Source organism: Chiroxiphia lanceolata, chromosome 1 (genome assembly GCF_009829145.1).
Source record: "Chiroxiphia lanceolata isolate bChiLan1 chromosome 1, bChiLan1.pri, whole genome shotgun sequence".
Taxonomy (NCBI): Eukaryota; Metazoa; Chordata; class Aves; order Passeriformes; family Pipridae; genus Chiroxiphia; species Chiroxiphia lanceolata.
In genome coordinates, this window is record NC_045637.1 from 44,194,288 (window position 1) to 44,210,654 (window position 16,367).

The window sequence follows — 16,367 nt, forward strand, 5'->3', positions numbered from 1 at the left end:
AGAAGCTGTTAGTTTATACTCTAGGAATATTTAGTCTGGGAAATACCTCTTTGCTCCCTGAAACAAGCAGCTCTTCTCCAGTGTGGGAAGTATATTGGTAATGTGGTCAGAGAACCAGGACACACATGGAACATGGGTGCCCTGGAGACTCCTGTCCCCTTTGGCATTGGAACTGGGGCCAGTTGTCATTATTCTGTGCTTGGCCTTGCAAGTGAGGTTGCTGAACCAGTACCTGGGTTGTATCAGCACCAACGCTTTGTACGGGTCACACAAAGTCACTGATGTTTTCTCATCTGTCCCTACCATAAGCTGCCTGTACAGCATCATGCAGCTTAAAATTTGATCCTCAGTGTCTTACTGATGATGCTAATGAGGTTACCAATTAATGGCACCTAATGGTCTGTTGTAGCAGTGGTTTTGGTGATGGAGACAGTTGTTCTCTGGGAGCTGGGCTGAGACCATGAACTCATTTTGTATAAGCAAGTGAACAGCTGTTGTAGAAACATCGATGGGAGAGATTAGGTCACACACTTCATCTCCCTGCCACCCCAGGGCTGTTCCTTGCAGTAGGCAGCAGGTGAAAGGAAGAAGCAACTTTAAGGGACAAAAGCCCTTGCTGGAGTTGCACCCAGAGATCTAGACACAAAACCACTACATCCCATTAGCAGTCTTCTGATTCATCCCCTTCCCCTGACTTTTTGAAGTATTTTATCAATTGGCTAGGATTTTGAAGCAATTTATTTTTTTTTTTAGAAGTTTTGTCACTGAGCAGTGTTGATCTGCAGTGTGGTATCCTCTTAGCACCTGATTGCTGCATGTAACACTTGGTACTTGCATATCACATTATTTATTAAAAAAGTGCCTTCTGCAAACACCCCTGCATCAGAGGCTTATGAGTATTTTGAATATAACTTTAGAATATACATTTAATTTTGCAGGCAGCACTTTGGGGTAATGACTTCTCATTATTTAAGCTTCATTTCTGAATTAGGTTACTTTTGGTATACAGTAGTTGCATTTCATCAGTCTGAAAAAAGGTGGCATTATAGATCTACATTGCATTCCCCTAGTGCTTGAATACCTGTAAAGTATAGCACACTTTAAAATACAATTATGGAATTGTTCATTTTTTGAGTATGATGGGAATGTTAAGAGTTAACTTTTAATTAGTAGCTTGTCCATTTCTTTTATGCTGAGCTGGTGACAATACCAGATATTATAATTTAGGAAAAATACCCAAAACATACTAAACAGGCCCACTCAGGATTCACACCTGTTCATTTTAAAATCTTCAGTCAAAAATATTTGAAGAGAATTAGTTGTTTTATCCTTGTACCCTTATTCAGGAAAATCAAATCTTTTCATGCTAATCAAAGATACAAAGAACTGTCTATTTTGAACTAAAGTAAAACTAGTTTGTATGCATTGTAATTGCCTAAGAAACTTTTTAGAAACAAAGTTTGTCATGAGAATTAATGTACAGTTTTGCTGAGCTGTCGGAGTGGGGAGCTGAAGTCCCTTCCCTTTAGAATACTCACCAGAGTAGTTGACCTTTGCAGATTAGCTGTGGATTGAAAAGGCAGTTCCCTGCCAAGCATTTAGCTTGGCATTGCGTCTTCTCTGGAAAAGTCTTGGAGTAAACTGTGTAAGCTTGGCATATATAGTTAAAATGTATGAAGAATAGGAAGATGTGAAAAAGAGAATGTCATTTCAGTATCATACACTGAGTGGACACTGTGCTTCAGTGAGTTGTTATCCTTCTATTGTTTGACTAAGCCTGATGGTATGTTTACAGTTTTTTGAATAGCTGAAAAAATCGGTACACAGAAAGATTACCTCCAGCCTCAGAATCTTTTCTTTGAACCTTTTATGGTGTCTTAGTTAGGAGATATATTATTTTATAACTATCTTAATACTTACCTTTATGTTCAAATTCACTTTCAGTAAAAGAATAACATTACTTTAATGAGATGAATTTTCACACCTTTCAACCCCTTTCATGGTAGAACTGAAATCTTGACAGTTTTTAAGCTTAAAACCTGCAATTTCTTAGAATTCACACAATTACAGAACATTCTGGTAGAAGGTCCTCATACCTAGATGACTCCTTTAATGAGTCATCAAGAAGGAATACATGCGTTAAAACTTTGGTCATGAATGTAAAATTAAACAAAATGCTTGAGTTAAATTTGGCTGTGTTGCACTCAGTTCAGTTATCCTTAATGTCCAAGCTAGGTTTATTAGCTCTCAGCTGCTTACCAAATAGTGAGTTTGAAGTGGGCAAGTGAAGTGTGCTGGATGTTTCCAGAACTGTATTGAGTATTTTAAAAAAACCAAAACCCAAGAACTTCAAGTCAAAATTTAATCTTTCTAATGGAAAACTAACCCATTAGAAAAGATATGGCACCCTTCAGGAACAGGAAATGATACAGTCTGGTTATAACAAAAAAGTAGTTATTGCTTTCTTTTAAAATATATAAACTTCAGAACAAACTCTTGAATTTTGTTAGATCAGAAATTATTTTCAAGTTGATTTTTAAAATGAAGAATTAATTGGTAAATTAAATTTAAGTTCAAGTGAAAAAAAAAAAGGTAATGCAATAAATTGTATTTTTTTTTTTCAATTATTCACCTTTGAAGTGAAACTGCCATTCCCCAAGGGTGCTATATGTGCACTTCCTCTCTCTCTCTGTCCAATTCTAGCTTTGGTTTGAATGGAATTGTCACATACATTTCACTGAATATGATGCATATAGTACCTGGGTTAATTTTTCCTGTACTAAATACACTGACTCAACAAACTTTTGTAGACAGAATAGAGCATTAATTTGCTTTCTCTGTGAAAAAATAAAGAAAAGGAACAAAGGCCAGCTCAAAATTAGACTTCATCTAATGATGGCAGTATCATCTGTTGTTTTAACAGGCTAGGGAGGCAGGAATTGTCTGGAGAGGGAGGCATGTAGAAGGAGTAATGTGGCAAATATGGTCTCTACTTCAGAACAGGTGTTTGTTCAGCATCCTTCTGCTCTCCCTAGTCACACCAGGGCCATGTTGTGTCCTGAGCTAGATCCTTAAGTATTTTCCTCATCGGTTTGGGTACTGTTCATCACAATGTGTGTGTGTGTGTATGTTGTGGTGTGTGTGTGAAAAATCCTATCTTGTCTTACTAAGGAAAATACGACTGCATCTGGACTGACATTTTAGTTTGGAAAATGAATAGGTCTGTGGAACAGACCACCTTGCTGGGCTTTGTTTCACACTGCAGTGTTTTTTCAGTGCATAAATGGATTCCTTTTAGTAAAAGAAAACTGTTCTTTGTTCCAGTTGTTCTGGGTTGTGACCCAGAATGTGTGTGTCCATTGCAGGGGACCAGGTTAGAGACAGCCTGAAATACTTATGGTGTGCCATCAACTCCTTGGTATCAGCTGCTTTGTGCTATAGATCTGCTGCTCCTATGGTACCCCACTTGATCACGGAGATACATCTCATGGTGTTTGCCTGCAGCAACAGACTTCACAAATAGTGAAGTGTGACTTGTCCTGTGACCTCATTTTGTTCAGAATGGTTGTGTAAATATTTAAACACCTAAGAAAAAAAAAAATCAAGTGTTAGTGTGCTGAGAGAAAAGAGTATTCAGACCTCAGTTGAGAAGTAACTCTTAACTATGAAAAGTAAAGTGTAACCAGGGCTCTACCTCTCCCTGTGTTCCTCACCGGGGTCTTCTTACCATTCCTTCACAGTGCTCTGCGTGCCCTTCATCTTGAGGCATCTTTTTAAAATTGCCTCTTGCTTCCCATGTCCTTGCTTGTTTTCAGTAGGAGACACAAGAGTTGGCAGCCACGTTCCATGTTTCATTTCAGATCTCTCCTCAGATCTCTCCTCCTGCACTAACATGGAAGATGATAGATCTGCCTATTGCAGAATCACAGAATGGGTAAGGCTGGGAGAGACCACAGTGGGTCATCTGGTCCAACCTCCCTGCTCAAGCAGGGTCATCCTAGACCACATTGCACAGGATTGTGGCCAGGCAGTTCTTGAATATCTCTGGTGACGGAGACTCCACAACCTCTCTGGGCAGTCTGTTACAGTGTGTGGTCACTTGCACAGTAAAGAAGTTCTTCCTCAGGTTCAGGTTGAACTTCTTTTGCATCAGGTTGCCACCCATCCACCCTTCTGAAGAAAGATGAAAAAGAGAAGTTTCTACCCTTTTTCAGTGTGGAAAGAGCTTTAAGTATTTATCTCAGAGACAACCGGTCAGGTTATTATCCTGTTTGTGCCAAAGGGGCCTCTGAAGATACCTTTAAAAGTACCTTGTATACCATGGAATGATCTCCAGGCCCATTTTACTACACTTCAAGGAAAGAAAAACGACAGACCTTCCCTTTGCAATTGGGCAAGCCGGATTTCACAACCCATTTTCTCTATTTGCAAGTGTTTAATTTAATAAAGCTAGTGATTGACACCAAATGATGACCTCACCTGAAAGGACACAATAGAATAGCCCTTTTGGGCAGGATATTTTAGACTTATATGGCACCCCTTACTGTTTATGGACAGAGATTTGGTCTTGGTGCTTTACCATTATCTGAACTGGTATAAGAGATAAAAGGAGAAAAGGATTTCTACTCAGTATTGATTTGGTTTCTCATGCTCTTTATTGGATGTCTTGTACTCACCAAGACAGTCAGAGGACTTTTTCTTACCTACAGCTTTCATAGTATCCCCAAACTTTGTGTCTGTTGTTAGTTTTAGTCTCTCATCTCAAATGGCAAATCTACTTGCCATTTTACTTCTCCTTATTTTCATAATCTATTTGTACAATTAGTTTGACTCATTGCTTCTATATCCTAGGTTATTTGTTTAGTCCTTGTAGAGTTTCTTGCTCTAAAGGTTCCAGAGGGAGAACTTGTTAGCTGGAAACGGTTCTGCTTTAATATAACTCTGATTTTTCCTGTCTCCATCTGCTGGTAAAATATGAGATTTTCTGCTCAAACATCATATAATGAGGAAGAGAAACTATAAATTTCAAATAATAAATATTCCCTTAGCTGCTATAGACACTTTCCATTTGGAACTGAATAGAAATGATCAATTTATTTATTTTAGGCTGCTTAATAAAAGCTATCAAATACTAATAACTTTTGATGTTTTGTGTGTTTACACTGCACTGACAGGAATGAGTTAGATATTCAAATGGATGAGCTGATAACCTGGGAATTCAAATATATGGGCTGATGTACCTAGATTTATTCATTACTATGGGAATAAGAGACATTCTAAAATAGTCATTCTTTTTTTTAAAATATTTGTATTTTTTACAGTTACTGAGCAAGCAGATAAAGGAAATAATGTGTAATGGGATTTTCAATCTGAAATTATTTTTACTTGTTTCTGCAGACAGATAAATAGGGTTCATTTGTATTTCAGCTACCATTGGTTTCCCTGAACACTTACAATACAAAATTTTCCTGTGTTGAATCCAGAGGGAGTGAAACATCTGCATACAATCATGTCAGGACCTCATTACGTATAAACTAAAAAAGTGAAGGGTTATGTGCAAAACTTTTTCTTCATTCAGAGTATGGAGCTTCAGTCAGCAAAAGACTTTGTTTCCCATCCAGGGGACATTCAAGATATGATACTAGCCAGGAGACGTGTGGGGACATACATATGCTTTAACTCTGCTGTTGTCTGAACTGGTTATATGAGAAAAATGATATTTCTGCATTCAAAGCAGTCTTAGATTTATATGTGATTTATATTATGTAAAGAAATATTTAGGTTGATTGTTATTTACATCTACTCCTAATGTTTTGTAGGTGCTTCTGGCTTTGATGCTTTTGCAACAGGGTTTTTTATAGACCTGAACATTTTGTGTAAAACCATGAACAAAGCCTTTCCTTTTATTTTCTATTTCCGTCTATCATGTCTTTATAGGAATATTTTTTGAACACTGTCAAGATACTGATAGTTATATTCATTCACAAAGCAAGAAGATGTTTTATGAGACCTATTTCCTCCAAGAAATTTTAACATGAGATCGGGCAGGTATTCTCAAGCAAGGAATTACAAGCACTTTTGTTTCAGTGGCATTAATTTTAAAGGCTTGTATTAAATTTTTTTCTCCTCTGCAAAGTAACTATAAAAATGACAACCTTTCATTTAATAGATCTTTTTGCTGTCTTAAGAGTTTTATCTATCTGCTTTACTGGCAAACTTTCTTCCCTTCTCTACTCCCACAAGCCCCATATATTCCACCTCAATAAAAGAGACTGCCTGTCTCCTCAAACATCATTGTTCAAAGGGATCCTTACCACTTTCTGAAAGGTGCACAACTCTCTGTAAAATTCACTTCTGTTCAGAAATTTATTCTTTGTGTTCGTATCTAAAAACAAACAAGCAAATCTCTCTTTAATCTCAGCGTGCAAATGGATTTTATAGGGCTGAAAATGAAAAGAAACATCTATTTATTTATATTCTAAGAACATAGGAAGATTTCTGGTTATAGATAAAAACAAGAGTAAACAGGAATACCTGTAACGCAAAGAGTAGAATTAAGTAGCATCTCACTGGCAGAGATCGAAACCATTCCAGCAGCTATAAGGATGAATTGTATTTTGTCAGTGTCTATCACACTGCTGGTGAGAGAGCATCTGAGATGACTGTTTTAGGAGAAGGGCATGGCAAACCTCAGTGATGGCTGAAACAAGTGGGATGAAACCCAGCCTAAAAGATTTAAGAGTCTAAGTCCAATGTTTGAAGTGAAACCTTCAGCGAGGCTTCCATTCCTAAGTCATTTTTGAAAGTGAATCTTGGACTCTTGCCATGCTGAATAAAAGTCCTAAAAATACCTCAGTGATTTATAAATATCCTCCTTGCTATTCCAGAGTTGTTAGTGCCCAAGTCACTTTGAAAATGTTATTTAAGCTTCTCAGTCCTAGACTTATCAAGAAGGAACCTAATTAATATCTAGTCTATCCAAGACAGGATTTACTCAACTATCCCTTGACAGATATTTGCCTAACCTGGTCTCTAAATACCCCTGTGACATACATCCCAAAGCCTCCCCAGGCTAACTATTACTGTACTTGACTATCCACATCAATAGTAAGTTTTTCCAAATGTCTAATGTAAATCTCCCATGCTGTGGTTTAAGCCTATTACTTGTCCTGTCCCTTGTGGACATTTCATTGCCTTTCAGTCATGGGAATAGCATTACCATGTATTCTCTCATTCACTTTTTTTAGCCTTAGTTGAAGCGAAAAAAAATGTCCCCTTAGGCACTGTGAAAATTTATACCCAAAGCTAGCTTATAAGGAAGAACTTCTTTGTTAATGCCTTTATCAAATAGCAATTTCAGGATAAAAGTGTAGTGTAATGGCACATGGCAGGAAAGCCTGATACAACTGCGTCCACTTCAGAGACTTCATGGTTTAAATGGAGACTTGAGGTTGTATCATTTGCCCAACTTTTTACTCATTGCGATGTCAGTATTGAATGTCAAAAGTGTCAGTAAATATTTACCTTATTCAAGTTACTCAGCTGGTGTATTACTTCTGCAGCTGAGGCTTACATCTCTGCCCAACATTGCATGTTGCCAGATGAACTGTTTTCTCACAGCAACTCAGCGCCTTCTGCAGCACTGCAGGAGTTCTGAAACAGGGTCTACCTTACTGCCTTATGCAGCACCAAACGGAATGAAGCCCATTCTAATCATGTCCAGGCCCCACCAGATAAAGTTATGGTGAAATTACAGGTGTAGATGATGAATAATAGTTCTGTTTTTCCCTGAAGCAGTTTCCACTCCATGTAAACCATTTCTTTCCTACCCTTTTTGACCAACAAAGTTTGGAAAATTTGTTTTCATTTTCTGACACTTCAGTTAGGAGTCATGACAGAGAGTTTGTGCAGATTTTATATCTGTGCATTTTTAGAAGTAATAGCAATACTTACTGTTTTATTCAGCTGCATGGAGAAATGCAGCTTCAAGAGAACCCCCACATCATGCTTTGGGTGTTCATGTCTGGGCAGGGAGGTAGGAGGACCATTTGAAAGAGCACTGCACAGTACGGCCACCAAAAGCAGCAAATGAGTTTCATTTTCGAGTTTCTTCTTTGAGTGTATTTGTAATGTTTGCCTGTGTCAGCTCTGCTGAGGTGGCTTCTCAGGTTTTAAATTAATATAGTTGTAATACCTTTCTCTTTAATTAAAAAAGAGAGCTCCCTCATAGGAAATTTCATAAAACAAAACTCATTAGTAATAAACAGATTAAATCTTTATCAGTTAATCAACACTATAAACTTCTGAGTGTTTGGAGAGCGGTGTGAGATAACACTGACGTCATACTAAGAGTGTTTGAAATTATTAGGGATCCCACTGTGCTGTTTGGGTGGTGAGAAAATAATGATTGAAGATGGGCCCCCCTACAGTGCTCACATGTGAATTTCTCTAAAGATTAAAGATGTGAAGATCTGAATTTTATGTTGTCCCCATCTCTAAAGCGAATTTTTTTTTTAAATAGTAGGCAATGGTGGTGGATAGTGCCAAGCAAACTCTTAATGATGGTTGTACCAAAACTTGTCACAATGCCACAAAGTTTTTGAGCTGGTGGTTAGTGAAATTTTAGAGACTAATCATGGGTTGGGAGCCTTGCTGCTTTCTCAGATCAGCTGTTCCCAGATGATCTCTCTGAGGCTTTAATGTGTGGTGGAGCCTGCACTGTGAATTCCTCATCTTCCTCCACCCTGAATCCTCAATACAGTCATTTCTGTCAGGGCTGTGGCAGCCCTTTCATTAAACGTGTGCTGGAGTTCTGCCCTGGTCCAGCTGTCTCCTGTGGATAAAGAGCAAAACTTGCTGTGCAGATGGAAGATACCAGTAGCTTTGGGCAGGAACCTCTTCGAAGAAGGTTGAGCATAGCAGAACAGGACAGGATAAAACCTATCTGGCTGGTAGTGTATCAACACCTCCTAACTCTCTATCATTTGGAGTAATACACATTTAGAAAATTATGCTATAAAATGAGTGGCATTTTCTCCATTGCTATTAGAAACATGTCAGAGCTGCTCTGTGTCACCCTAGGGGGTTCTTTGGAGCCATTGGGATTATTTGGGTTGTTTCCTTGAAATATATGAAGAATTAAAGTAATTAAGGGTGGAATAAAAATAGGAGCAGTGAGAAAAATGAACCCTGTTTTTCCACATCCAGCAAACTTAGTGGAATGAGTTAGCAAGAAATTATGAGAAAGGGACACCAACTGGGAGTTGGTTATTACTTTTTTATTTCTCATATTTTGTCTTTATTTGGTCACTGTAGCGACAATTACATGTGTTTTGTCACAAAAGTGTCCATGTAAATCAGTTTTGTTGTGGCATGAATTACAACATCAGTAATGGTATTATCAAATATATTAAGCTCAGAGTGCCCTTATTGCTTATTTATACACAGTAAAGGTTAGGTTACACTGCTGCTTCCAGAGATCTAAATTCAAGTACACTGTTGGAGTACAAGTGAATTGGCCATTCTTATTTTATTCTTCATATACTGATGTTGCATTATAAAATGAAGCCTGCTTGATAGATGTCTGTTCTGGAAAAAAAAGAGTCCCAGTTCCTACCCCTTCTTTAGAATTGAGTCCATAGGCAGCTGTAAAACAAATAAAACCTCGTATGGATGGTCCCATTAAAGAGGTGGGAACTGAATTGCACTGATTAATTTGAGAGACATTGGAGAGTGTTTCTGTTTAGAAGTCTTTAGCTACTGTAGCACTATGACTTTTAAAAATCAGATGGTAGGTGTCCTCACTTTTCTGTCAGTTCTTCCAACCGGACATCTGTGTGCAACGTATCAAATTTTAAAAACATCCCTTTCTTTTCCTCATGGTGTGATGTGTCTTCATGTAGTATGTCTTCAAGCAATTTTTGCAAGGTTAAATTGTTTGTGACAACTTCCTTTATGCTCATAATTACAGTCAGCTCTGTGAATTAAAACCTTTTATTAAATATCTTTATGAAGTGCTAGGCACAGATTCACTGGGAAGGGAATGAGAGGATAAAAGGATTCTTGCGTCCTTACTAACAACCACATAATGCATTTTTGTGCCATGTGTTTGGGACCACTTCTGCCTTTGAATCTTGTTTGTACATTTGGATAAAGAAGCACAGATACTTTTTGTTTTGTTTTTTAAAAACTAGAGTGAAAGAGGCTAAATGCCTTGGCTTGGCTAAATAGACTGCTTGCAAGGGTCCATGTGATCCTTCTGATCATGTGGCTTTCCTACAATACTGTGTCGGTCATTTGCAGGGTGGGTGAGCTCCCAATCTCAATGGAAGGGCCTTAAACTCCCTGCTAAAAAAGATGAATGTGTTCCATAATTATCATAATTTATCTATTCATCTTGTCTCCCTTACTTTTTCTGTTCTCTTTCTTTTTTCATTTCAGGATGGAGTAGGTGTAGATGAGAAGCTGTCTTTACGGCGGGTGGCCGTTGTAGAAGATTTCTTTGACATTATCTATTCCATGCATGTTGAGACTGGGCCTAATGGAGAACAAATCAGAAAACATGCTGGACAAAAGAGAACGTATAAAGCAGTAAGTAAAAAAACAACTAAAAGTGGACATGAGTCTCTAAGAATGTGAATTATTTGGGCTTATTCACATGTCATGAGATTTGTGTTTTTGGGTTTTTTTCCAACTTTATTAGTACTGCAACCCTCACCCTCAAATTGATTTCAGACATCTTTCAGTAATGTATGAAAACATATAGTTTAGAAATCACATTTTCTGTGTAACAAGGGCCAGATCCATTGACTTAAATAGAGATTCTCTCATTGGTACCAGAAAAGAATTTATTATTTCATAATGGTTTGGCAATTTCTCTAATAACTCTGTCTTAGTTAATTGTTGTTAAAAGGATGAAGTGTGAAAGAAGACTTAGAAGGTATTGCCACAACTTGTCTAAATGAGTTGCTCTATTTCAGCATATGAATGAAGTTGCCTTATAGTTTACAGCTGCAGACTAAGTATAACTAGTGGTTTAATGGTATGAAAACTTGTAAATGTTCTAAATTCAAAGGGCTGGAAAGCTACATGGTATAATAAGGGAAGTACTGAGAGAGCAGCTGTCACACCTGAATAAACTGACTGAATAGAGAAAAATTATCGTTTCTAAGATTTTTAATTGCATGTTATTGCTTGACCTAATCAGTTCAGTCACTACCTTAAAATAGCTATAAATACCTTTTGTGTTAGTGACACAAATATAACACTTTATTTTCTTATGGAGAACTAATGAAACATTTACTACCCTCTTGCAAGGTGCTTAAAACGTGTGTCCTTGCCTGGTCTTGGATAGCCAGCCTTCCATGTGCAGGGCTGTGATAGTGCCAGGAACACTCCGAGGCTGATCTTGATGCACCTGCCCAGCTGTTTCCAGTTGCTGAAGCACGAGGGGCTACCCACAGTGGCAGAGCAGGGGCCCCCAGCCCATCACGCAGCCCTGGCCAGGGTGCAAGGCATCTGAGGTACCTCTCCCTACTGTCCCAGTGCAGGATCCTGAGGTGGCCTGTCACCCTGAACACAGTGTTCTTTGCCTTAAAAACAACCTGCAGTTGTGTCAGCTGTTTTTTATCAGGGGTCACCAAAATGTAGGGGAACTCCAGGTTTGTGATTAAATTTTAGCTGTAAGAAATAGCTGTTTTTCCATTACTATTCCTTTTCACCTATATAACAGTCTTTTCTATGTATTTTTGAATCCCTTCACAGATGTTTTATTTATAGGCTATTTCAGATGGTTTGTTGTGGGATAAGCTCTCGGCAAAATTTCTTATGATTTTTTCCCAGTGGTATTGACCTTAAGATAGATATATGAAAACATCTTTCATCTGGATGTGCTTTTGTAAGGCTTGGAGTGTTATTTCAGGGTGAACAAACACAAACTGTCTAAATTAATTTCCATTTGGCACCTCAGCCATTTTGATACTTGCTCTTCTCTTTTAGAAAGCATTAGAAAAGTAATATTTTCCATTCGCCTTTCTCTTTCTATTTTGTTTTACTTCAGTAATCGCTCAAAGGTATAGGTCACAAACTTTGTAGAATAATATACAAATGTAAGGAATGCTGCCAACCAGAAATACAATACTTCAAGTCATCATCCTACAAATACATGCCAAGTGTAATATTTACTACTGTAAGAATCCTATGATTGCAGGTCAGATAAGCATGAAAGACAACTAGTGTAACTTTGGTGAGGAGAACTATTTGTGCAGATTCAGTAGTTTCATTGAATGCCAATTTTATTGCAACTGAGATGTGAACCTGTGCATTAAGGATGCCCAAATATAAGTTTGTGTCATTATCGAAGTCTGCAATATTTGTGCATTCATTTCATTGCGTATTAGTGTATTAAGGGCATTGAGTCATATTTCCCAGTGATGGGATTCACATATATAATTTTGAAAGACTTCCACAGATTAAAAAAAATGTAAAAAAGACTCCAGAAGAAACTAATTTCAATTCTTGCTCTCTATCCTGATGTAAGAATTAGATTAAGTAAACAGACCTCAAACTCTATGTCATGGTTTGAGAGCTCCAAAAAATCCAATTCCCTAGTCCAAACCCAGACCATCTGGGGAAATGCATGCTCCTTTTATTGGACCTGTCCATTAAAATGCCTTTACTAAAAATTAAGAGCTGTAGTGCCAGTCTGTTCCAGGAAGCCACGTAGTATCTACCTTCTCTGTGGCACTGTAAGGAAGAAAAAGGTAATATCTCAGATTACTGTCTTACAAAATGTTACACTCTAAAAGCTTTATAAATCAAAGTGAAGTACTTTGGTGGTGTTTAATTTTATTAAGTGAATTTGGAACAGGAGTAATTTAGTCTTGTTTCTTTATTCACATGTCAAAATTTAATCATCCTTGAGATCTCTGCATGTATTTATCACGCATGAGTATTCACCAAATAGTTTGAGTGAAGAATTTTTACAGGAGAGATGGTTGACAAACTGTATGCTGCAAGTACTATTTGTTAGTCATAACTTCTGGCATGTGATGGTCATATTGCTTCTGTTCTCTGACTGGACAACCAAAACATTTTAACAAAGAAATTATGGAGAGAAGACAACCACAAATTTGGTTCAAAATTGCTAAATTCTGAAGTTCATAAATATTGTCATGGATTTTCAGTATCTGAGTATTTCTGAAAAGTTAATGGCACAGCCCTAAGAATTGCACTGTATTGATTTCAAGTGCATAATTTGCTTATGTATGTGTGAGCCTCTATTTTCAGTAGTGAACCTCCTGCACTCAAAATTTTTAATAACACTCAAGTATGATTGGAAAGGTAATGAAATTATCAAAGGTGACTTAATTAACAATTGTTTGCATTTATATAGAGTAACAAACTAGGAATAACTAGAGCCTTTTTAATTTTTGATGGAGTCACCCTGGGTGCTGGAGTGCTCATATACATCAGTATGTGTCTCTGAAAGTGTGTTCAGAACAGCTTACAGATGCAATTGGTGAATCTGTAACTGCACTGCCTTGTTTGTGTTAACTGTGTGGAAATGAATGGCACTTTTACAACTGATTGATTTGTGTGGGACTTCCTATGGCAGAGCTGTGCAGGAAGATAAATAGGATATGGTAGTTTGTACCTCTAAAAGAGCAGCGTATGAGAAAAGGAGCCCTTCTGTTTTAATTGGAGCAGCAATGTATCAAGATCAAACTTTGGGATTTTTGACACAAACCCTATAGGTAAATTAAGGAAGTATCTGTTCTTCAATATTTAAGTTTAGAATAAGGTCCCATTCTCTTCTTTAGCGCACTAAAACATCATAAGGGAATTGTACGAAGTCTGTGTATACGATGTGGGAGAGTAACTTTGAAAATATGCAAAAGAGAGCGAGTGTCCTATTTAATTGGTAGGTTTTGTGCTCAGTTCATGTGTATACAAGGTAAGATTGATGGGCTGTGTTCCTTGCCAGCATAACTGTAGGTAGGTCTACACCAGCAAAAAACCAGGCATGACTTATATATGTGAAACGAAACTAAGAACTTTAAATCATGTCCGGAGTTTGCCAGACTGAAGGAATAATTAATATGATGCTTATAATCTCAACTATTTTCCTGGTTCCCAGGGAAGTTTACAAACAGGGAAAACACTGAGGGCCTTGATCTAGGAGATAATTCCCTCACAAAGGCAGGATATGTGACACAAGGCCTGGCCAAGGCAGTTGCTCAGCAGGGGCACAGGTGACTAGGAAGATGCGGAAGGTGAAAAGAGCATGTTCCTTGGGCCAAGGAAAGCAGAAGTGCCCAAACAGGTTTGTCATGCATTTTCCCCCTGGGTCCTCTGCCAGGCTCCATAGCAGGTGTGGTGAAATGTGCTGATGCAGGGAATGTGGTCAGGAGAAAGTATCAAGGATTCTCATAGGGCTATCTCTGCTAGCAGTTGCTGCTACAGCTAAGTGTCCAAGAGGAACTGCATTGCTTTGGATAGTATTTTTCACTTTCTGTTCTAAGGGAGTTATTTCTGTATAGGCATCCCGCCCTGAAAGGAGAACCATGGCACCAAAGTGGGGACAGGGATGCACAGGGCAGTAAGGAAAACAATCCAACTGGTTATATTAGGAAAGACATGCAACAAGTGCATAGCAGACTTTCTGTGCCTTTGTAGAGCTACATTTCTTGATTTAAACTATTCAGCTATGTCTACAATTTAAACACGAGTGCTAAGGGGTATATCAGAGGTGGGAGTAAGTGGGAAAAGTTGTGGCTACAGTAGCAGCATAATGCAGCAGGCTCAAGCTGTCAGGAGAACTCTGTGATTCAGTGCAAACCAGGAAAAAATTGCCTTATTACATTTTTCAAGAAACACCAATGGTCTGTGATGAGACTGAGGATGTAAAATGTCTATGCTATCACTCAGGCTCAGGTATGGGTACAGTTGGGCCAGATTTAGTGATCAAGCCCTATATTTCAGAGCAGATTTTATTTTCCTTACTTTGTTTAATATTCTTAAAAAAGGTTTTAGATTTTCATTCATTTAAACGATTGAGTAGGTGCCTCACCTTTCTGTGTTATATCTGGACACATTTTCCCACAACTAAGTGCATCATCTAGCTGAGAACTGTTTGTGAAAGTCTCATAGCTACCTTAAGCACCTTAAATTCTATGTATGTATTCTACTTTTTACCTGTGAAGGATGATCTAATATCTGCCTGTTGAGCCTGAGTAGTCACTGTGCAAAGCCTTGAAACGTTACAGCTGTGAACTTGAGTTGTGAGTGAGGGCTATGATGTCTGAACAGGAGAAATGGGTCAGTTTATAAGACTCCCAACTCACGAATGAAAAAAAGCTACCTGGCTGCTGAGCTGGTAGAGAAGCAGGCTTGTAAAACATGGGGAAGATATTGATGTGTCAAGGGAAAGTAGCTTGAGGCAAGACTCTCATCAGATAGATATTACATAAATATGTAACATCTGAGGCACGACAGGAGTTTATTTGGATGTGGGGCAATATCTGGGGTCCTGTACTTCATCCAGCTGTTGTGGTAATAAACGTTTCTTGATTTGGGATCAAGCTTTTGAGTAGCTTCCCTCTTTCCTGTCACCCTAAGAAAAGCCTTCCTCACATTTTGAAACATGGGGTCACTCTTTTTCCCTCCCAAAACAGAACAAGCTTGTGAGTCCCCTTTGAGCATCACAATGGGTGTGTTTTCCTTGGGGAAGAAATTTTTTACAGGTTGCACTGTGAAAAATTATCATCTCCTTCCTGATCAAACAGGGCTAAAGCAGGTTTGGAGCCTGACTGGTTTCTGTATAGGGCAGACCTTGTCCTTGGAGAATGGGAAGAACTTGAGGTTTGTGCAGAGCCTAAACATGCTTAAATTCTTGCATCCCTGCCGTTCTTGTGTGCGTGATGAAACAGCCAAGCCTTGTGCACTTTTACTCTATGGGTTGTTCTTGCTTTTGTGCAAAGGAGGAGTGTTGAGTGTCCTGGCAGTTGTCCCATTAGCAGGCGTTTCCCATCGTTTCCCTCACAGAAAATGACTTTTGCTATATGGGGAGGGAAGGGAAGGGAGCTGTGAAGCGCAAGTTTAGCACATGAAGGAACAACATTTTCCCCAGTATAGCAGGGTAGTGAGCTCTTGATAAAACTCCCAGAGGTAATATATCTGTTTTTCTATGTCAGTCTTCTATTCTGACCTCTTGCTGAGGAAAGAAGAGGACTTTCCTTGGCTGGCTCACCCTCCCATCATCAAGAAACCAATTTCTGCCACCTGGCTCGATGGCTGTGGGCCCAGGACAGATTACCGTCTTCACTCTCTATCGTCTCTCTCTCTTTCCTTCCTCTTGGAAGTCTTCT

General features: G+C 38.4%; 1 protein-coding gene across 1 annotated transcript in view; it reads left to right on the forward strand.

Annotated features, from left to right (window-relative positions):
• The window catches only part of NOL4 (nucleolar protein 4), a 187,008-nt gene that overhangs the window by 24,308 nt on the left and 146,333 nt on the right, over positions 1-16,367 (forward strand). The window contains 1 exon segment of the mRNA XM_032704663.1: positions 10,441-10,590. Within this exon segment, the coding sequence (XP_032560554.1) occupies positions 10,441-10,590 (150 nt within the window).